The sequence below is a fragment of the Myxocyprinus asiaticus genome, chromosome 37, assembly GCF_019703515.2.
Source record: "Myxocyprinus asiaticus isolate MX2 ecotype Aquarium Trade chromosome 37, UBuf_Myxa_2, whole genome shotgun sequence".
Classification (NCBI taxonomy): domain Eukaryota; kingdom Metazoa; phylum Chordata; class Actinopteri; order Cypriniformes; family Catostomidae; genus Myxocyprinus; species Myxocyprinus asiaticus.
This window is the reverse complement of record NC_059380.1, coordinates 28,102,123-28,124,860: the sequence shown is the minus strand read 5'-3', so window position 1 is coordinate 28,124,860 and position 22,738 is coordinate 28,102,123. Positions and strand designations below refer to the sequence as shown.

Below are 22,738 nucleotides of genomic sequence, written 5' to 3'. Positions count from 1 at the left end.
CCTTACTAGCAAGATGTATTGTTTTTCAGCAACTGTCAGTCAACAGAGACGTCATGTTTTGTTCATGTCTCACTTCTACATCACTGCGTTAACAACCAGTTTGGTACTGGGCACACACACTATGTGGACTTAAAGGAATAGTTCACCCAAAATGAAAATTCTCTTATTATTTACTCACTCTTATGTCATCCCAGATTTGTATGACTTTCTTTCATCTGCTGAACGCAGATGAAGATTTTTAGAAGAATTTCTCAGCTGTTTTGGTCCATACAATGCAAGTGAACGGGTGCCAACATTTTGAAGCTCCAAAAACCACAAGTCAGCATAAAAGTAATCCATAAGACTCCAGTGGTTAAATCCATGTCTTCATAAGTGATATGATAGGTGTGGTTGAGAAACAGATTATATTTAAGTCCTCTTTTTTCCTATAAATTCAAACCCCTGCTCCGTCAGTCTACACTTTAACTTTCACTTTCACATTCTTCTTCTTCTTGTGTTTTTGGTGATTCACATTCTTCATGCATATTGCCCCCTACTGGGCAGGGAGAAGAATTTATTGCAAAAAAGTCTTAAAATATTGATCTGTTTCTCACAGATCTGTTTCTCATATCACTTCTGAAGATATACAGTAGATTAAAACACTGGAGTTGTATGGATTACTTTTATGATGCCTTTATGTGCTTTTTAGAGCGTCAACATTTTGGCACCCATTCACTTGAATTGGATGGACCTACAGGGCTAAATATTCTTCTAAAAATCATAATTTGTGTTCTGCAGAAGAAAGAAAGTCATACACATCTGGGATGGCATGAGGGTGTGTAAATGATGAGAGAATTTTCATTTTTGGGTGAACTATCCCTTTAATGTAGCTACGGATGTCACTACCTGAATATTTGGGAATAAATTTGGTTGTAGAATTTGTAGCCATGCACACACTACATGTAAGTATGGTTGTAAATATGACATGCGAGGTGCAAAAGTGCGAGCACGAGGCGATTGTCTGTGTTCCGCAACCGCTATCGGGTCCTTGAATAACATAATGTGCGTGTAAGAGCAGCCAATGGAGTTTCTGCTGCCCCCCTAGGGAGTTGATGCCCTATGCAGACTGCATAATATGTGTATAGGGAGTGGTGGTACTGCTCACCAACCACTTTATTAGGTACACCTCTCTAATACTGGGTAGGACCCCCATTTGCCCCCTGAACGGCCTGAATTCTTCGTGGCATGGATTCAACAAGGTGCTGTAAACATTTCTTAGAGATTTTGCTCCACGTTGACATGACAGCATCACGCAGTTGCTGCAGATTTGTCGGCTTCACATTCATGCTGCGGATGTCCCATTCTACCACATCCCAAAGATGCTCTAATGGATTGAGATCTGGTGACTGTGGAGGCCATTGGAGTACACTGAACTCATTGTTGTGTTCCTGGAACCAGTTTGAGGTGACATGTGCTTTGTGGCATGATGTGTTATACTGCTGGAAGTAGCCATTTGAAGATGGGTAGACCGTGGTCATAAAGGGATGCATATAATGTTATGTATGTCTGTTTGTATTTCTGTGACAGCTGAAGGGACAGCAACAATAAACAAGGGGAAAATAGACAATATTTTAAGTTTGTTGAGCAGAAAAACAAAAGCTTCTATGAATAGTTTTAGAAAGTAACTTAAAAGAAATTTGCAATTAGTAGTGGATTACTACTTTTGAAAAACTTACCCAAAAATGCCATTTTGCTGTTAATGCTGTGGGAAATAAAGATTTTATGTAGTTTTGTAACTGCAATTTCCTCTGTATAATGTTTTGTAACCTCCTGGAGGATGTTTGGCTCTGTGGAAGTGGTGGAGTGGCAGCTACTGGCTAAGTTCCCAACCTGTAGCTGTTTTATCCCCCTCAGAGGAATCCTTGACCATCATTCTCATCACCACATGCTAGACTATAGAGCCTATATGCAATCAAATAATAACTAAATTGTTTAATAATATAATTAATAAATATTACAATATCATAATTAGTACATTATAATTATATTTATTGTATAAAAGTATACAAATTACAAATTAATTAAAGGAATAGTTCATTCAAACATGAGAATCCTGTCTATTTACAAACCTTAATGCTGCCCTACATATGACTGACTTTCTTCTGTGAAACGAAAAAGCAGATACAAGGCATAATTTTGGGGACCCGACAGCCTATGTTACCATTCACTGTCATTGTATGGAAAAAGGATCAGTGTCAATATTTTACAAAAAAATTCCCTTGTGTTCCACGGAAGAAATAAAGTCTTTGGAAGGTCATAAAGGTGAGTATATAAATATGTATATATATATTTATATATATAGGTAAACTTCACAATAAGTTTTCATTCGTTAACATTAGTTAATGCATTTTGTATCATGAACAAACAATAAACAATTGTTTTTGCAGCATTTATTAATCTTTGTTAATGTTAGTTAATAAAAATATATTTTTTTTTCATTGTTAGTTCATCATGCATTAGCTAATGTTAACAAATCCAACTTTTGATAAATTTTTTTTTATTTTTATTTTTTTATTAACATTAACCAACTAATGTTGTTAACTAATGTTAACAACATTGGAGAGGAGGGAGGACTGAGACAAGAAACTATTACAGAGAGAGGCCTTTTAGATTTTTGAGTTAAACTCTCTAACTCTGAATGGCCTGAATGAAGATATGGAACTTACTTTTTTTCTCTAATGAAATTTCTTGTGTTAATATCTGTTCTGTTTCTTCTTTTGTATTCTTCTTTTTTTTTAAGTCTGTAATTTTGTTTTGTTACTTTAAGAGTTATTTCTCCTTGATCAAATCACAGCTGGTCTCAATCTCTAATCGCGTGTCTACAAAAGGGATGAGTTGTTCTTTGTGGGTGAGCACTAAAGAAAGTTATGGGCTGAAACATTTGCTCGCCGGTCTGTTTTTAACTCACTGCACTTTGCACTTTTTCATGATGCAAGTTTAAATAAAAAATAAATAAAAAATTATAGACTTTTTTCAGTATGTTTGTCATTCAGTGTGCGGATAGCATCTTTTGTGGATTTTTTTTTTTTTTTAAACCAATGTTAACAAATCTTTTGAGTACAAAACTAAGGCTATAGGGAATACCCACAATTCCTTGCACTTGAATCATTTAATTATGTTTCCTTGGTCAAAGGGAGCATATGGGGGCATTTAAATAGTTTAAAGGTTTGAGCTCTATTTATTTTGTTTTGTTACAAATAGTTGTTTCGTGTAATGTCACCATTAAGTTGATCCCATTTAGTCAAGTTTGACCTTATTAACATAATCACAGTTCTCCTTGTGCATGTGCAGCTGAAGTACAGGTTTATAAGCATTTCTGTGTAAAATGATCTAATAACTGACCTAGAATCTGTTACCATCTTTATTTGAGCTGTGCTATTGTTTGACCTAAAATGGAATCAATTCAATTAAAATGATTAACAACAGTAGAAAAAACAATATTTAGCAAATCTGAGTTAAGTCTACTTGCATCTAGTTAACTTATATAGTTAAGTTCATTCTATATGAACACCAAGTTAATTGAACTTAAACACTTTTGTATTTAGTTTTGGGAGACCCAATTACTCATTGGAATTAAGGGAGCGAGTTTACTCAATCAAATGAGTGCAATGAACTTATTAGGGTTTTCAGTGTTTATAAATATTACAATATAATATTGTATATTAAGATATTAAATTTTTTGTTTAACTATAATGAATAAAGACAATCAATAACAACTAAATAGAATAATAAGTGTTATGAAATTAAGATGTTGCTGGTGTGGCCTCACAGTTAGTGAATATGTTCCAGATACATAAAGCAGGTGGCTCACATGCAGGATATGCAAGTTCGATTCCGGTTTGCATTATGGACTGATCACATTCCCCTCTCTCTCCCCTTCATTTCCTGTCTCCTCTCAACTGTCTCTGTCATTAAAAATGGCAATACGCCTCCCCCTCAAAAACATTCCACACAAACAAGCTTGAATGAGTCAAGAACACGTTTTCTCTAGAAAAAGGTTGTTTATGCTCAATAGTGTTAGGTATTTGAACAAGTAATATACTCGTCCTGCAACATTTGTGCTATGTAGATGAATGATACCTCAAATCATGCAGTCTGTGAAGGAGAGGTGTCCTAGTACTTGCATGCGTTTTTCACCTGTCAGGTTTAGAAGTTAAATAGACTCATATCGAAGAAGGGAACTGAGTTGTTTCTAGGCGTAGGCGAACTAGGTGGTTGCCTAGGGTGCAGCACACCCACACCTTTTTGCCAGTGTAATGGTGTAGTTATAGCATGAACCATCTGGGGCTAACTGCCGAAGCTAACCATGCCCAACCCTGGCTCCTTTCAGCAACCACCCAGAACACCCTAGCAACCACCTATATAACAACCAGCTAGAATACCCTGACAAACAGCCACAGCACCCTAACAGTGTAGCAGCTGTTGTGTAAAAAAAATACAAATTCAAAGTATTGTCCTGATTTCAGAATAAAAGTTGACTTTAAGGACAAGGTTGTGTTTCAAAAGTAACAGAGTTAACTCTTTGATTCATAATAACAGTCTGGCATTCTGTGTGGGTGCGATGATGAGACACATTAGTGTTAACATGATTATTTATTTTAGTGCTCTGCACATTCTGCCATATTCATAACTCCAGTCTCAAAGGCATTCCCATAGCATACAGTAGAACAATCACAACTGAAATCTCTTCAATATCTCTTCAATTATTAAATTAAGAGCTTAAGTCTACGTCTCAGATTTTTCTCCTGAGGAAAAGAATCCATCAATCATGCTATGTCTTCTCTGGAGTTTCAGAAAATATCTAAACTTTTCTTTGTTGGTGTAACCTTATGTAGTCAGGTTGATTCAGTCATCTTGCTTAATATTTTTGACTTGAATAAGACCAGTTATTTAGATGTTACCACATGAACACAATTATGCTAGGTTACCGACAAGCATTTTTAAGTGTGAAAAAACAAACAAACATACAATCCAAATGCATTCCAAAGAAAGTCTGATTTTGGATATATGAAAAAATAAAGAAAGAAATAAGTAAATAAATAAATAAAAAGATTGGATATTTGCTTCCTGTCTGAACAAAGCAAAATAATTCAGCAAAGTCTGCAAAACTGAATTCCCAAGACAAGATAAAAGAAAAGGATTACCTAGCATAAATGAACCCTAATACTTATGCATATTTAATGTTAAATGTAAACAGTATTACTGTTGTGTTTCTTCTGATACTCTTGGGCCATAAATATTTTGTATTCTGTAAGGTTAAAGTGCGGATTTGGCACAGAGGAAAATCAATCATAAAGCACTTTGCAGTTCTGTATAGCACATAATGTCTACTCTATATGTTAGAGGCTTTGATTTATGCCAGGAATCTACTGATGTTGTTGACTCCATTCCCATGAGCCCGTCAACCACTGAAGACTTTAAACAGCATTTACACCTATCCGACCACAATCAATCATATCTGTAATACAATATTTTTAAATATTGAATGATTTCCATTACAAGTATTTAGAGAATAAGATACTGTCTCTCCTTAATGTAGTGTTACTCACTGCTACATTCTCTCTGGGGACATGTTCAGCTTCTCAGTTAACTTTGCCCCACTTTATCATTGTTAATATTTATATCAGCACGTAAATAGCTGGCCAAATATTAGAGTGTAAATAGTACTGGCCATATCTGCTAGAACCAAACAAAACTTAAAAAAAAAAAAAAATGATGTGACAGCAGTGGTTCGGATGTTAGATAATACTATGTTTCTATTACTATAACCTCCTGAGACCCGAGCAGGACTGCTGTGTGCATTTCCCTTTTTGATTTGTAACTAGTTTTCCCTAATAAACATGAAAATAAATAAATAAATAAATAAAATAAGAGCAAATAGTTTTTCTTAAAATGTATGTCCTCATATAGGGGCAGTAGGACCAAGTTTATTTTAAATAATACCAAGCTATCGAGAGTTTTTTTCATAATTGTGGCAATTATAAACATAGATTGATGTCATAAAACATTTAAACACTGGACCGCAACTAATCAGTTGTATATCATGACCTAGTTCTTGTTGCCAATTTGTTAACAAGCCCATGAAAGCTCTTGAAGTGATGGAAACATAAGGCAACAAACAAACCCCTTGACATTTTCCTACACAACATAAAGCCTCTCCTAGAGCTGCTCTTGTGTATTTATTCCAGACTGTTTTTGCTGTAATAATGTGACTTCTAACTGCGATGGGATGTCATAATGGTTATGCCACCACTTAAAGGAACTGTTCACCCAAAAAAGACAAGTCTGTCATTATTTACCAGTGCAAGATATTGTTATTAAAGGACAATAGTTGCCCCTTGGATTTAATTTGACATTTTTACCTTTGTGAGGGCACATTATTTTAGTAATTAAATTCTCAGTCTGAACAAAAATTGCTGAAATAACTTATAAATATAAATCAACATCAAATACAAAAGCAGCTGTAAATGATTTACAAGATATCTTAATACAATAAATGCTCGTCTAGTATAGGTTCTAAAAAATGAGCTCTGTATTGTCTAATGTCAAATATTGATGATATAGCTATTTAAAGTTTTCAAGAGTGCTTTTTTCACATTTATCTTCAGAGCTGATTTTGTTTTTATTTGTTTTTGTCATTAAATGCCACTCCTATTAGTTACACATTCAACAAAACTTACTTCTGAGACACTGAATACAGTATTGTAAACAAATACGACAAACCAAGAATATGCGGAAGTGAAAATGAGATTTGAAAACTGCATGAGAAATGCATGGCAAGATTTCCAGTAAATAACGACTAATATTTCGGTATGTTCCTCACACCAAGCTATTATGGCTACAAATAACACATGCCGTAGTAAGTTGGTTGGAAAAATTAAGCACATATATCACTTGTGTATGTAATTTGTTGTATGTGCTCTAAAGGTGACCTGGGGAATTTGTTACAATGGCTACATCTCAGTAAACTTAATTAGGTTTTCAGTGTAAAGTCCAATTAGATACATTTTTTTTTTTTTTTTTTTTTTGGTGAATTTTGTATTCCAAACCAAAATCCCAATTTTATCATAGTTTTTGCTATTCACCATATTTTGCAATGCGGAAGTAAGCAGAGGCTACATTTCTAGCAAGTGTGGCAAAGTTCTGCTTTCATTAGCTGCAATGTAACTAAAAGGATAATAAGATCTATTAATAAGAACAATATCCTATACTTACTTAATATGTATGTATATGTAATACATATGTATAAATATATAGTTACTGCTGAGATTATAAAGCTGCCATAGGCTACACTGAGGGTGACTGTTAAATCAACATAATTAAAGGTGTATACAGTAATTTTTTCCTCATTACAAAGTTTTACTCCTACAGAAATGAACAGTAATTTTTAAATGTCTGTATAAAATCGATCACTAACATGAGATGAAGACTCCAGGTATAGGCCTATCAGTAACCTTATAAAAGTTTTTTTATTCTGCATGGACAAGGTCTGTCTGTCTGTTTGTCTGTCTATCTGTCTGTTTTTTGTTTGTTTTTTGGAGAAGTTGTAGCACAGTGAATAAAAAGGAACATTAAAAAAATAGCACTTCATGTCAAGAGGGTTGCAGACCTCTGCTATACTTAATTTAATGATTATTTTAATGGCTTTGCAATGTAAACATTATAAAATATGTACATACAATAATATGGTACCATATTAATTTTTATAGGCATAAAATGCAACACTCAGTTTTCAGACAATATGTAATGGGGGTCCCTGCTCCGTCTCTCTACATACCAAGGGGGTCCTTGGCCTGAAATTGGTTGAAGACCCCTGCTTTAAAGCAACTGCAACTGATTTTTAGTAGATGTAGTTCCCATCAAGTTTACTCGGGTGTCCTAGCAGAGTGTTCATAGGCATATTTTATTGCATTAACTATAGATACAGTTGTGCTCAAAAGTTTGCATACTCTGGCAGAAATTGTGAAATTTTGGCATTGATTTTGAAAATATGACTGATCATGATCATGTTGTTTCAAGGAGCACAATATGACGATACTTGAACAAAAATGAGCTGCATGGTCGAGTTGCCAGAAAGAAGCCAGTGACACAAAAAAGCCTGGTTACAATATGCCTGACAACACCTTGACATGCCTCACAGCTTCTGACACACTGTATTTTGGAGTGACGAGACCAAAATAGAGCTTTATGGTCACAATCATAAGCGCTATGTTTGGAGAGGGGTCAACAAGTATTGTGCTCCTTGAAACAACCACACCGTCTTTTTCCAGAGCAGCCTGTATTTCTCCTGAGGTTACCTGTGGGTTTTTCTTTATATCCCAAACAATTCTTCTGGCAGTTGTGGCTGAAATCTTTCTTGGTCTACCTGACCTTGGCTTGGTATCAAGAGATCCCTGAATTTTCCACTTCTTAATAAGTGATTGAACAGTACTGACTGGCATTTTCAAGGCTTTGGATATCTTTTTATATCCTTTTCCATCTTTATAAAGTTCCATCACCTTGTTACGCAGGTCTTTTGACAGTTCTTTTCTGCTCCCCATGGCTCAGTATCTAGCCTGCTCAGTGCATCCACGTGAGAGCTAACAAACTCATTGACTATTTATACACAGACACTAATTGCAATTTAAAAAACCACAGGTGTGGGAAATTAACCTTTAATTGCCATTTAAACCTGTGTGTGTCACCTTGTGTGTCTGTAACAAGGCCAAACATTCAAGGGTATGTAAACTTTTGATCAGGACCATTTGGGTGATTTCTGTTACCATTATGATTTAAAAAGGAGCCAAACAACTATGTGATAATAAATGGCTTCATATGATCACTATCCTTAAATAAAAGCATGATCAGTCATATTTTCAAAATCAATGCCAAAATTTCACAATTTCTGCCAAAAGTCCAAAATCTTTTTTTGGGGTACTAATTCATATACGTGGATTTGTGGGTCGCACATAGGTCGCTGGATGATGCCGTAAGCACACATGAGTTATTCTGCTAACAGACCGCTGAAGCAGTGAATGCATGCTTCCAATCAAGGATAAGGAATATAAAGTCTATGCTTTAGCTTGTTTGTTCTGTTCATGGATTTGCACATAAGTGCGTTTTTTATGGTTAATTTTTTGGTTTACTTATAACACTGTATATACACTCATGTTTATTTTTTAAAGTGCCTGAGGGAAAAAAAGCAAGTTTTCCCCTCAAAGATACTTTACTGGCTTGAGCTGACTGTAGTCAGAAATACTGTATGAATGATGATGCATGCTCTCATAGCTCCTTGTGGTGGCGTAGTGACTCAATCCAGGTGGCGGAGGATGAATCTCAGTTGCCTCCACGTCTGTGACCGTCAATCCGCTTGTTTCTTGGCTTGTTGGCTTGTTGAGCACGTTACTGCAGAGACATAGCGCATGTGGAGGCTTCATGCTATTCTCCGCGGCATCCACGCACAACTCACCACGCGCCCTCCCGAGAGCAAGAACCACATTATAGCGACCACAAGGAGGTTACCCCATGTGACTCTACCCTCTCTAGCAACCGGGCCAATTTGGTTGCTTAGGAGACCTGGCTGGAGTCACTTAGCACACCCTGGATTCGAACTCGCGACTCCAGGTGTGGTAGTCAGTGTCTTTACTTGCTGAGCTACTCAATTTATGTTATTAGTATTATATGTTAAACCTGCTTTCTTACCAGTGTAACTTTATGCAGCATTTATTTATTGAATTGAAAGTAGACTAGCCTATCAAATACTTTGTTAATTCACCACGCTAACCATAGTTTCTGCCAAAATGCCATAAAATACTTTAAAAAAATAAAATAATAATAATATGGAATCTCCTTCAAACAGTGAAACTTTAGAATACTTCTGTCATTTTTGCAGAAACAATAGTTGTAGCAACTGCATGATATTAAAATTACCATGGTTAAAAAAATGGTTATAAAGTGGTTATAAAGAACAGTAAAAATATATTTTCTATCAGTCTAATAACAGTAAAAATCTTGTGCATATGCTGTGAAACAGTAAAGCATTGAGATAGTGTGAAAAACACCAGATTGCCTTGATAATTAATATGGGGGTTTGTTATGGGGCTGCAGATTTTCCATGCATATGTCTCTAATTTGCACCAGAATTTTCTATATGTTTATAAATGACATGTGCTACATCTCTCTTGTCTAAACCTCCCATGATACATTTTGCAAAACAACATAGAAATAGAGGGATGCCTGGTGTGTATTCCTCGTTGCTCGGCTCTGATTGGCTCTCATGGGTTTCTTGGTGCTCTGCGTGGCAACAGCCTCCCAATCCACCAAGCAACCCCCCGTTAGTGATGCTGCACCTCTGAGGGGCTGTTGCTGCAGCATCCGGAGGTGTATCCATGGCAATGGCGCTGTGACCCAGGGTTGTGTTGTAGCTGCAGTAACTAGGCTTGACCTGGATTCGGCACTACTGGTTTAGAAAGACATGAACAGCTGACCTACTTTTCATTTTCTGGACTGCAGCCTGTCTACTCTGTTTGACAGCACATGCACGGGCATCTTGGAGAAACCCTGGAGTGACGTGCCTCTCTGTGATGGATTACGCTTCTTCGCTCTTTATAATGTCAACATGTGATAAGAACGCATCTCCAATTATTCTGAGATGTTATATGATTACTTTTCATGAATACGCAATTTATCGAACATAGCATGCACTGCTGATGTTGACTATGCAAGGTGTGGCACTTTTTTATATATAAGGAAAGCTTTGCTGGAGGGGGAGCCCCTTCCACCACTAATATCACATTGACACTTCTTCTAATAACCCACATGCTGCCATGCTTACCACATACTGATAGCCTAATAAAAGGATAGTTCACCCATCATCATTTTCTCACCTTCATATTATTCCCAACCCATATTACATTATTTCTTCAGTGGAACAAAAAAGAGATGTTAGGCAGAATGACAGCCTCAGTCACCATTCACTTTCAATATTGGGAAAATGTATCAAACGAAAGTGAATAGTTACTGAAACTAACATACTGCTTAACATCTGCTTTTGTTTTGTGGAGGTAGAATGTTGTCAATCTGTGACCATGCATGACACGGACGGATTAAGCTATTGCATTGTCTCTGTGTTTACATCAGCGTCTTCAGTATGTGAGCTGTGACATTTTAATGGTCCAAGTTGGGATGTCAAGTGGGATGGCAAAGCTAATTTTTAGGGTGGCAGCTGCCACCCCATGCCACCCTTGTAACCACCCCCCTGGCCATACTGTATCTATAGATCAGAAAATCATTGGACCACCTAAAACACCTAAGCAATGCCCGAGGAACACCCTAGCATCTGCATAGCAACACACTAATTCACGAAGTAATAATGATAAATAGATATAATTTTAAAAACATGTCATTACCCTGTTATTTGTACATTTAATATCTTATGATATAGCTAAAATTAACTTTTTCAATAATTAAAAATGTTTTTTCATAGAAGTACCCCAATGAAGTCAAGGGCGTAGCAGGAGAGATGTCCCTGCTACTTCTTGAAAATTTGTAGGAAAGTAAGCATTTTATTGATATTTTTAGGAAATTATAAATTATATTTTAAGACTTTAGCCTGCCATGCAAGGAAGTAGTAGCTGGCTGCATAAATGACGACTGTAGCCTCTGCCAGTCGGTTTAGCAGTAAACTGAACCAACGCACAGGCAGCTAACGTTAATCTGCAATGGCCAGAACCCTCTGGATCCTTTTGCGTACCGGCAGCTCACCAACTTTGAACACTGATATAGGGAATTCATGTTAGATTGTTTCTCATACAGTCAGTATAGGCTTTAGGTGTGATAATCGGAAGAAACAGAGAGAGATAAAAGCTTCCAGTGCTGCCCACGGTTCATCTGCAGTCTTCCTGAGGTGTCAACTCTCCATCTCAGCCAGACTGTGTGGGAGAGACTATTTCTGTCCCTGATCAAGGTTTGAGCCTTCTTCTGCAGCAGTACAGCTACAGTCACTCCCTCATGATGGTGGATCCTGTAGCTCTATAGTCTCATGCAGAAGTGGGTAGAGTAGCCAAAAACTTTACTCAAGTAAAAGTACAATTACTTAAAAAAATAATAATAACTCAAGTAGAAGTAAAAGTAATAATGTTAAAAATGACTCGAGTAAGAGTAATAAAGTATCCAATAAAAAGAATACTCAAGTAGAGAGTAACGAGTTACTTCCATATATATGATATATAATAGATGTTTACTCTGCTATATTCCAGTACATGATACACATTTAACATGCATTAAAGAATGATTAATAATAATATTAATAATAATAATAATACTATTATTTGTATCATTGTTAATAATGGAAATTGTCATCATTCACCACCATGTTGTTCCAAACCCATGTGCATTCTTTCTTCCATGCATCAAATTAAAGGGAAAGTTCACCAAAAAATTAAAATGCTGTCATTTTCTCACTCTCATGCCATCCCAGATGTGTATGACTTTCTTTCTTCTGCAGAACACAAATTAAGATCTTTAGAAGAATATCTCAGCTCTGTTGGTCCATACAGTGCAAGTGAATAGTGACCAGAACTTTGAAGCAGAATGCTAGCCTTAATCATCATTTACTTTCACTGCATGTTTTTTCCCCCTCCATATTTTGAAAGGGAATGGTGACTGAGACTGTCAGTCCCTAACATTCTGTCTAACATTTTTTGGGTTCCACTGAATACAGAAAGTTTCACGGGGTTGGAAGAATATGAGGGCAGGGAAATTTTGATAGGATATTAATTAAAGGCTGAACTATCACTTCAAGGATGCTTCTCAGATTTGGACGAATCTGTCCATTAGAAGAGAAGTTTGGAAACCTTTTTCTAGTAATTATTATGGTGAAAAACGTGAACAATGTCACACAGTCCCAAATTATATATAAAGTTTAATTATACACTGAAGCAAGATCATGCTTTATTCATGCCTTCTGTCGTTATTTCACAGCTTTTTACGTCCTGCATGAATTTAGTTCAATGTAGTTCCAGCATTGTCAATGTCGAAAGAATTTAGATAATTCGTTTTTTACACTAAGGGTAAATTGCACCTTATCTCTGTGTTTGGAAGCTTGTTGTCCATAAGACGAAGCCACCCACATCTGTCAAACACTGTGCACGTGCCAACCTTGCACGTGCAGAAATGATCACAATCGCGATAGGCAGGGCAAAACATCTGTACTTCATGCGGATGTTTATAAGGATTTATACAACAGGCACTGATATGTTGCAGCGATGATATAAAAATATAAACTTAAAAACTGTGGTCATAAGAGCCCATAATTACAGATTCAAGCTGAAAATGAATGAGCATCACCATGACACAGACAAGCCCACATTATCACAATCTCTAAAATTTACCTCACCGTGTTTTCTTAAGTTGGAGCTGCAATAATAATCTTGAAATATATCCTTGTCTTGGTGTAAAACGAAGGCATTATGTGGAGTGAAGAAATTTTTGTTTTGCATGCTTGCTTCTGTAGTGTTGAACATGACTCGAGTGACAGCATGCAGCTGTGAAGTTCCCATTTAAAAATCTCAATAAATTATGCATTTATTAACACTTATTAAATTAAAACCAGTAATGTAACGACAGGAACGCTACCCTTTGTAAAGAAGTAAAAGTACAACATTTTCATTAGAAATTTACTTGAGTAAGAGTGAAAAGTACCCACCATTAAACATACTCATAAAAGTACATTTTTTCCAAAAAGTCACTCAAGTAAATGTAACGGAGTAAATGTAGTGCGCTACTACCCACCTCTGGTCTCATGTAGCCAGATCTATTACAACAAAAGATTTGGTCCATACTGGGGCTTATTTTGGCCAAGAACTTAGACAGGAAGAGCTGTCTAACTGAGACATGTACATTAAAGTGATCAATCTTAGTTTGTATTGTTCCTATGTGCAGTTTAGGGGTGGTTTCACTTGAGATAGATTGTACCATGGTAATATACCAGTGTGAATAAAATTCATTCAAATAATGTCACAGAAGTACTCTGCAAACGAGCACAAAATGAGAAATATAGACAGTAAGCGCAGACTGTTTCATAGAGTAGGTTAACATGGGCAGTTATAATTAATCTGCTGCTGTTTTTGCTTTGTCAAGCTACAGCTTTCATTTCTCTGTCCATGTATACATGACACCATATGCAATCGAATAGGTGAAGATAGGACGTCAACTGAGGAAGTGACGTAGATCTTTTCTGGATTACCTTTGCATAGGAATAGGAATGCATAATAGCACGCCGAAGAAGTTAGCTACAACGAGACATGAGCATTTCTTACATGCTATATGCGTTGATTTTGTTGCAGATCAGATGTACATTATTCTTTGTGTTTATGGTTATGTCCGAAGGTAGAAGATGACGCAATTTGCTCCTGGATTTTTTCGAAGTTTACGAGCTCTGCTTTGCTTCCCTTTCATCAATCTCTGTGTAAAGCTTAATAATAATGTTTAGACTGAGGAGAGATGTTGTGAATAAATTGATGATTAAGAATACATATGGTTCGTCTATATTTTATCTACAGATCACTGGTATTTATTAGGTTTGTTTTCTGAATACTTTAAACAGTTCTTCATCTGTACCTGTCATTTGCTTCAGGCTGCTTAATCAATAAAAATCTTGCTTTCTGCCTCATTCTATGAATGTAATCCACATGAGATCATTAAAAGATCATAGCACTAATGTTAGCATGCTAACCTTGACCACAGTATGCATCTGTTTCCCTCATTTATTGTATTTTACGATGGAACGTGTGAAAATAGTCCACATAAGACCATGAAAAAGTTTTTTATACTAGTTTTATTAAAGAAAGGCATTTGTTGCTAAAAAAAAATGATGGATGTTGGGTGATATACTTTTATATGGATAATATTAGTGTAGCTATGGCAGACAGACAGGAGGATTTGTCAAATGGACAAAAGAATAGTAATCATCAATGTGTCAGAGGTGTGAATGGTTTACAGACTGCTGATCAATCCAAAAATGAACATTTCTAGCATTCGCCATGTGTCCCTGCATTCCAAACTAGATAAATCAGCCTCCAAAGGGCACTTCTAAGGGAGAACAATCATTGTAGCCATGCTGTAGGACCGTTTCAAACAGAATTCCCAATAAAAATTAAAAGGGGAGTTCTGAATAATCATTATTTTTGAGCCCAACACCTTTCAGCCCTCTAAAGCTCTTACAGTGGATGGTAAAGTCTGCAAAGGGAAAAGTGCGTAGAGTTGATCACCTCTGAATGAAATGGGCACATGTTGTTGTTGTTGCTCCTCTTCTCTGCTTTGTGCTGCGTTCGACCTCCGGGCTCAATACACATCGTGCAACACCTCTTTTTTTTCCAGAGCATGCACATAATGCAGAGACCTGTTGCAGACAAATTGATGCTTATACATGCTAGACGGAACCGATCTACAATCTCATTATCTAGGTCTGTTAGTTTGACTTCTCAAAACCAGACTGGTATGATTTCAGTCGGACTAACGAGTATACATGACTTAATCCAACTGAAATCAGACTTTTAAAGTGCATGTAAATGCACTCATAGACATAACTAAGAAACAATCAGAATAAGCTGTTCTTCTTATGGACATCTAGCTTACTTGCTACCAAGTGCCTCAAACAAGATTGTGAAGATCTATAAAAAGGATTTGATTTCATCAAAGCGTGACCTCACTGCACAACCATCAGACTATCTGAATCGCTGTAGTGCACATATTACAAAACAGAACGCTGACGAGATGCACAAAATCATTTTCTCACATAAATTCACACAAGAAATTAGAGTGATTATACGAGATTGTTCCAAAAATGGAGGGTCACGATCATCTGTCCAAGTTGTCAATGCACAGATTTTGGCTGAAAAACAAAGGAAGAGATTCAAAAATAAAATAGGGCAGAAACAATGATTGGGAAGATGCGGGCAGGCTGTCTGTGTACGTTTTGCAAAAGTATACGTTATCAAGTATAGTGCTTAGATATTTAATTATTTGTTACAAATTTTTCTTGAAAGTTTATTACAATAGAACACAATTATGATAAAATTGTTGCTTTCGATTCCTGTACATAAAGATGCATGTTAAGAAGTGACTGGCTGGAGCAGTTCGCCATTGTCGCTGCATCACTCACAATAAAAGATTATGTGGTGATAATATCAAATATGCTTGAAAATATTGCAGCATCTGTGACAGCTCAAGACTGGCTTAGATCACGTCTCTGAACTGCTTAACGCTATCGCCGACTGTAGCGAGCACAGATATGGCTTCCAAATCCGGGGGCTTTGTCGCATACCTTGGAATCTGTCTATGACAGATGACAAAACCATGTAGTGAGGGCACAGCATTACCTGAAGCACTTTAGCAGACCCAGTGATTATTTCATCCTCAACTGCACTTGTTGTATCAGCCCAGTACCTTATAAACACAACTTTGTTTCCTGGCGAACTGATATTAAAAAAATGCCATTTTCTCACAGAAGATGTATCAAACCAATTAGCCAATCAGATTAGTGTTAGTTTGAGAAAGTGTTTTCCAGTTTAGTGTGCAAAATGTATCAGATGATCATTAAACGGCCACTGTGGGCGGCCCGTAGGTATGCCCACGGAGGCTGAGACTACTGTAGCTTTTACTGAAAGCTGCTTATTTTAGATGCTTCTAAAAGTCAAGTCATTTCTCTGACAGGGTTCAAGATTGATCCAGTAAAGGCCTGTCCACAGGATTGATGTTTGGACATTGGTGTGGATTAAACTTTAATCTGTAGGCTTCTTAGCTGTTAGTGAACTAAGGAGCAGTGTGTGCTTGAGTTGCACTAGCTGAAATGGAGCTGACTTGATTTCCTCTGGTATTTTAGGACTGCCTTTCAAAACAGACCATTGTTTGTGTGTCGGAGAGGTCTGCTCAGCCATGTGAGACTGATACAATGCAATGCTCTGTGCACCATGCAGTTTGTCTTAGCACAGGACATCACTGTGGATGTTAAAGAAACTAATGGGTCTTCACTTTAGCAAAACACTGGTCAAGAAGGGGGAACATGGTTCAGATAAAGCCCTGTCTCTTAAAGAAAAATTGTTCAGCCAAAAGTTAAAATCCTGTCATAATTTTCATGCCTTTTATGTTGCTTCCCACCTGTATTATTTTATTTCTTCTGTGGAACACAAAAGTAGACATTTAGCATTTAGCATTTAGAGTGTCCAATGTGCTTTTGTCTATACAATGAAATTACCAAGGGCTGTCAAGCTCCAAAATGACAAAGAATCACTATAAAAGTACCACATACCATCTTCTATGTCTTTTGAAAGCATATGTTGGTTATTCAGAAAATAACCAGTAGCATTGTAATCATTTATGTGACATGCAAGATTTTAGTAAAATGTTTAAAGGTGCACTCATTCATTTTTTTCTTTGTGCCATCTACACTGACACCTAGTGGCTTGGATGCAGCATCATTTAAAATAAATAGTTTTCAGTTTCAGATGCCATTGTAGAAATGTTATATTCACAGTCATCACAGTAAGTTCAGTTACTTTAATCAATCAGTGAAATTGCCAAATAACAGGACATTTACTGAGATTCAGCAAGTAGTATTCAGCTAGTCATGTGATTCTAACATGGCAGCCCCCATGTGTGGACCCTTTCCATGTAGATTAAAACAGCTTTTATAACGTTACTGATATGCCTGGAGTCTTCATTTTTATGTGAGTGGTCATGATTTCCTACATATATTGAGTGCACCTTAAATGAATAAAGGATTACATTACAGTCTGTTCCTCACACAAAACTGTTGTATGGCTTCAGAAGATTTGGATACAGCATCCCCATTTACTTTTGTTTAGTAGAAAAGAGCAGCATCAACATTTTGCTAAATTTCTCCATTTGTGTTCCTCTGAAGAAAATATCATAGATGTTTGAAATAACATGAGGGCGATGACAGAATTTAATTTTCGTGTGCACTATTCCTTTAACAGAAAGCATCCACATGCTGGTTTACTGCAATTGTTTTCACTTTGTGTTTATTGCAGTCTTGATTTGGTATGATTAGCTAATCAATGCAGCTAAAACAATGTGTTTTTGTGTTGGGGGGCAGGGGAGAGAACTATTTCTGGTTTGTTTTTCATATATCCCTTTTTCTTTTTTTTTATTAAAACTAATATTTTGCCACAGGGGAGGTGACCCATATGCTGTTCTACCTTGGTAAACAAACCCTGTTGGCACAGAAAATTATCACTTGTGTATTCTGAGATTTAACAAATGTATTGCAGGCACCACTCACTGTCTCATAGTCTTCATCAACATGGGATATCAGTGGCACTTTGGCATTTGGCACATTTACACCTGCAATTATCTAATAATCTAAATCTAATCCAACCATAAGTGGACAGTGCCTACATACAGGTGTAAATGGATTCAAAATATTTTGTGATCTGATTATTCAAACCATTCGGAGGTGGTCAGGGACATGTTGCATTTCTAGTGTAAAACACTCTCATAAAATTTGGAAAAACAGTTGATAGAAAATATGTAGTATTTGTGACATCAACATGGAGTGAAAAATCTACATATTATGTGATGTTTGTAGTCATGAAATCAGACAGGGTGTCTTGATGAAATCCGATCACAAATGCTCACAGGAGAAGCATTTGAGATGCATGTACGCAGTTGCATTAAAGTACATTTGTGTAAACATGATTTTTGCTTGTTTTTTCAAACTCTGGGACATGTTGAAATTATTTCGGTGGTAATCAATAGTATGTTGCAGGTGCTGTCCGTAGAGATTAAGTTGTATTTAAATCAGAATTTTCCTTTAATACCAAGTGTAAACAGCAATCTGTCTTCATTCCAGGTGCAACCAGTTACAGAATATGAGAATGGTTTAGGGTTTAGCAGCAGCAGCACTCACTGAGAACATTTCTGTTTGTTTATGTGCTGTAGATGTGATGGATCAGCACAGAACTCTTCACTCTGGTTGTCTGGTGTCAGGGGTTCGCACTCCCCCCATCCGTCGCAACAGTAAACTAGCCAGCCTGGGTCGCATCTTCAAGCCCTGGAAGTGGAGGAAAAAGAAAAATGAAAAACTGAGGCAGGGCTCTACAGGTGAGTTAAGAGACACTAAAACCTTTCTTCTTTTTTGCACATACTGTAGAAATATATATGACTTTGTCACTTCTGTGGAATACAAAAGGAGATGTTTTGAAGAAAATCTAAGCTGCTTTTTACCGTATAATAAAAACATGCAGTGTCATAGGCTGTCAAGCTTAAAAAAGGATATGAAAGCACCATGAAATACAATAAAAGTGGTCCATACAACTTGTGAGCTTTATTTCAAGTCTTCTGATTCCATGTAGAGGGAAATTTAAGTAAGTATTCAGTAAAAATCTTCCCCTCATTCATAGCTCTCAAATCTCATTTGCACTTTCACAAATTCAAACTTGCCACAGTACGTTCAATCAAGAAACATGTGAGAACTGGTGCAGTTTAGTGTCATTGATGTCAAACCTGGTGCGAAATTTTAATGTTTGTACAAATTATGTTTTAAGGCTACATCGGATGGCAAGATTTCACTGAATAATTACTTAAATTTTGATCTGTTCCTCACATAAATCTATCAAATGACTTTTGAAGATTTGGAATATGGGCTATATTTTTGATAGTTTCATGCTTTTTGTTCTTTTTGGAGCTTGAAAGCCCCTACTCACAATTTGCTTTCATTTGAACAGCACTTGAAATTAAAGAAAATAATACAGGTTTTAAACAACATGAGGGTGAGTAAATGATGACAGAATTTTGTTTTTGGGTGAACTATTCCTATTAAGCTCACATCCTTTACTTCACCTCTAACAAATAAATGTCACGACATCTAAGATGTCACATTATTCCATAAATAATGAAGACTGTATTTCCATTAATGCCAAATAGTATCTGTCCAACAGTGTTATAATACATAAACAGAGATGTGATTTACAGATTGTGGCATTGTAGATTTGAGGTCTGTGTCTAACTCTATCTGATGCATCTACAGTGCTGGAGAGGAAAGTTGCAGCGCGGCAGAGTCGTGATGATATTGTCAGGAAGGGCCTGGCAGAGGCTGGCACGGGTGAGAAACTACCACTTCACTCTATTCACTGCGCCAACAATGCCAACTGCTTCCCCTGTAATATGCAGCTGTTTACCAGCAGCATACATGTGTAACTGCAGCAAGATCACCATGTACTATCTGTCCTGCAGGGGAATTATGTGGGTTTTATGAGAAAGTGATGACAGCAGTTAAAATCAGACAGTTCTTTCTCATGCTTGCAGAGTCTGGCATTGCCTGCGGGTTGAATACAGTCAAGCCAGGGACCCCCATGCAGGAGTACTCAGACAGAGAAGAGAGAGACGACGAGCCCATGGCACCACTGGCTAGCACCACAGAGGACCTGGGGTCTGATGAGGACAACACGTCTACAGGTTAGGCCTTGTTAATGGACCATTGTAGGCCCTTTTGTTATGTATTTTACCTTAGTGTCATTCTCAAGAAACAGTGCCTGAATTTTAGTTTTATAATTTCATTTTAAAAAGTTGCTATCATACTTTAGAAGTACCTGCTACAGTGACTTACAAAATCCCAGAAGCAACAGTGGGAAATGGGGGATGAAGTTATCAAATTAACGCTGCACAATGGAAATTTCCCATTAATAAACGACTACATAAAACATTAGTGATCAAAACCTTGTACTTGCCTTACGCCAATTCACTACAGTAAGCCTTAAAGCATGATTTTTATTTTGAGCTGCCAGGTTGGATTTGGTATGAAATCGCAGGCTAAACTTATTTGTCCTCAAAGCCATTTCTGGACATTTTGGAACCCTAAGGCGAGATCGCTATTGTTGTCAGGGGGTGGTGGGGGTTGATTATTGGGGGCTGGCAAGGCGACCTCTTCGTTGGCACCCCTGTCTCATGGAGCAACCTCCTCACTGATGGCCCCGTCAGTTGGGTTAGGGGCAATGAGGAACCCCTAACCCCAAACTGTCCCCATCATTAAAAAAAAAAAAAAAAAAAAATGATACACAGTTATTTTTTGTTGTTACGAACAATAAAGCACTACATTATTTCAACCTCACCACATAAAGTTTGATATTCATATAGGCCTGCTTATAATTTTAATAGATACATTCTAGTAGTATTACTCAGTTTTGATGTGCTTTGCAATAAATCATACATTATAACTGAAAAGCAATATTAATAACCCATGACATTTCTCTTTGAAAACATGGCAAACCCTGTTACATTCAAAATGTTTCTGGGTTGAATGTTAAGGTTTCAAATCTGTGCAACAATGGCTAAAATATTATTGCACACCACATTTTTCACAGTCAAGAGTCATTTTTTATAAATAATATTAATCATATATTTACTATGATTTTTGTTGAACTTTTGAGCTTCTTTATAATTTCTCTACTCTACTAAAATGTAATGATGATGAATTGGGGACGTGCAAATTTCCTGATATTCCAGTGAAAAACATTTTTAAATAAAGTGATTGTTTTATTTAAAATGTTCTGTTGCATTACACACTAAACAGAGTGAAAGTAATCAAATAATGTGACTTAGTTCAGTATCCTGTTAATTAGATCAACAGTAACTTAAGTCATGGGGAAACCCATAGGATACAAATGACACCGTTTCCTGATATTGACTCATTAGAAGACTTATAAATGTTGTAACTGATAAGTTTGTCTATTTGTAAAAATTTATAACATATGAATAATAGCACACTCAAACAAAGCAGGGAAACAATAGCTGAATGTCACTGAATGACCACTAGGTGGAGACAGAGAATACAGAATCCACTGATCCGGCCTGCTCTTATTTCAGTGCGAGATGGTTCAGACTCAGAGGTGATAGAGACAGCAGGGGAACTTGGCCAAAGTGAGGATGAGGATATGCCGTCTGTCAGAGATGCATCGAGCAGAGGGGACTGTGTTGGACCCCCTGAGGCCCCTGAGTTCCACGAGGAGAGAAAGGAGAAGCCGCAGCTCAGACAAGTGCACACTCCCCCTGCTAAACTTCCTGTGAAGTTGTTTACTAGACTGGGAAGTCTGGACAGTCAGTATAATTTCATCAAATGCATATATAATGTTTGGTCTGTATTTTTGTATTGTGCTTTGTGTGCAAAGACTATTGCTTGATTTTTGTTACAATTAAATGAAAGTAGTCAAATTGGCAATCAAGGTTAAACAGATTTAAAGCTTTGAGACCAAGTTTTTTTTCCCCTTGTCTGTTAGGTACTCACTTTAATCAGATCCGGCCGGCTCCAGCCACACTGCCCAGGAACTTTACCCTCCCTAAAGATGCCCTGAGGGGCAGGATGTCCACCCCTACCGGATCCCCCCACTTAGGCATCATGCACCCACAGCTGCCCCCTAGTAGCATCATAGAGGAACTTCACCGTGCACTGGCAACCAAACACAGACGGGACAGGTGAGAAACTCAAAGGCATAGTTTACTTTGAAGGGATAGTTTCCTCCAAAAACAAAAATCATTTATTCAATCTCATGTCGTACCAAACCTGTATGACTTTCTTCTGTGAAACATAAAATAACAAATTTTTGATGAATGATGTCCATTCAAGGAACCCATACAGTGACCAGGGGCTGTCAAGTTCAAAAAAGGACCAATAAGAACGAAAAAAGGTGTCATAGGCTATGTTCAC

The 22,738-nt window shown here is 36.9% G+C and overlaps 1 protein-coding gene across 2 annotated transcripts in view; it reads left to right on the top strand.

Moving 5' to 3' along the window:
- phactr3b (phosphatase and actin regulator 3b) overlaps nucleotides 1–22,738 on the top strand; it is a 99,025-nt gene that overhangs the window by 39,755 nt on the left and 36,532 nt on the right. For both annotated transcript variants that reach the window (XM_051676579.1, XM_051676580.1), the window contains 5 exons: nucleotides 18,979–19,140; nucleotides 20,066–20,140; nucleotides 20,344–20,493; nucleotides 21,901–22,131; nucleotides 22,311–22,506. In XM_051676579.1, coding sequence (XP_051532539.1) covers nucleotides 18,979–19,140; nucleotides 20,066–20,140; nucleotides 20,344–20,493; nucleotides 21,901–22,131; nucleotides 22,311–22,506 — 814 coding nt within the window. The remainder of the gene's footprint in view (nucleotides 1–18,978; nucleotides 19,141–20,065; nucleotides 20,141–20,343; nucleotides 20,494–21,900; nucleotides 22,132–22,310; nucleotides 22,507–22,738) is intronic.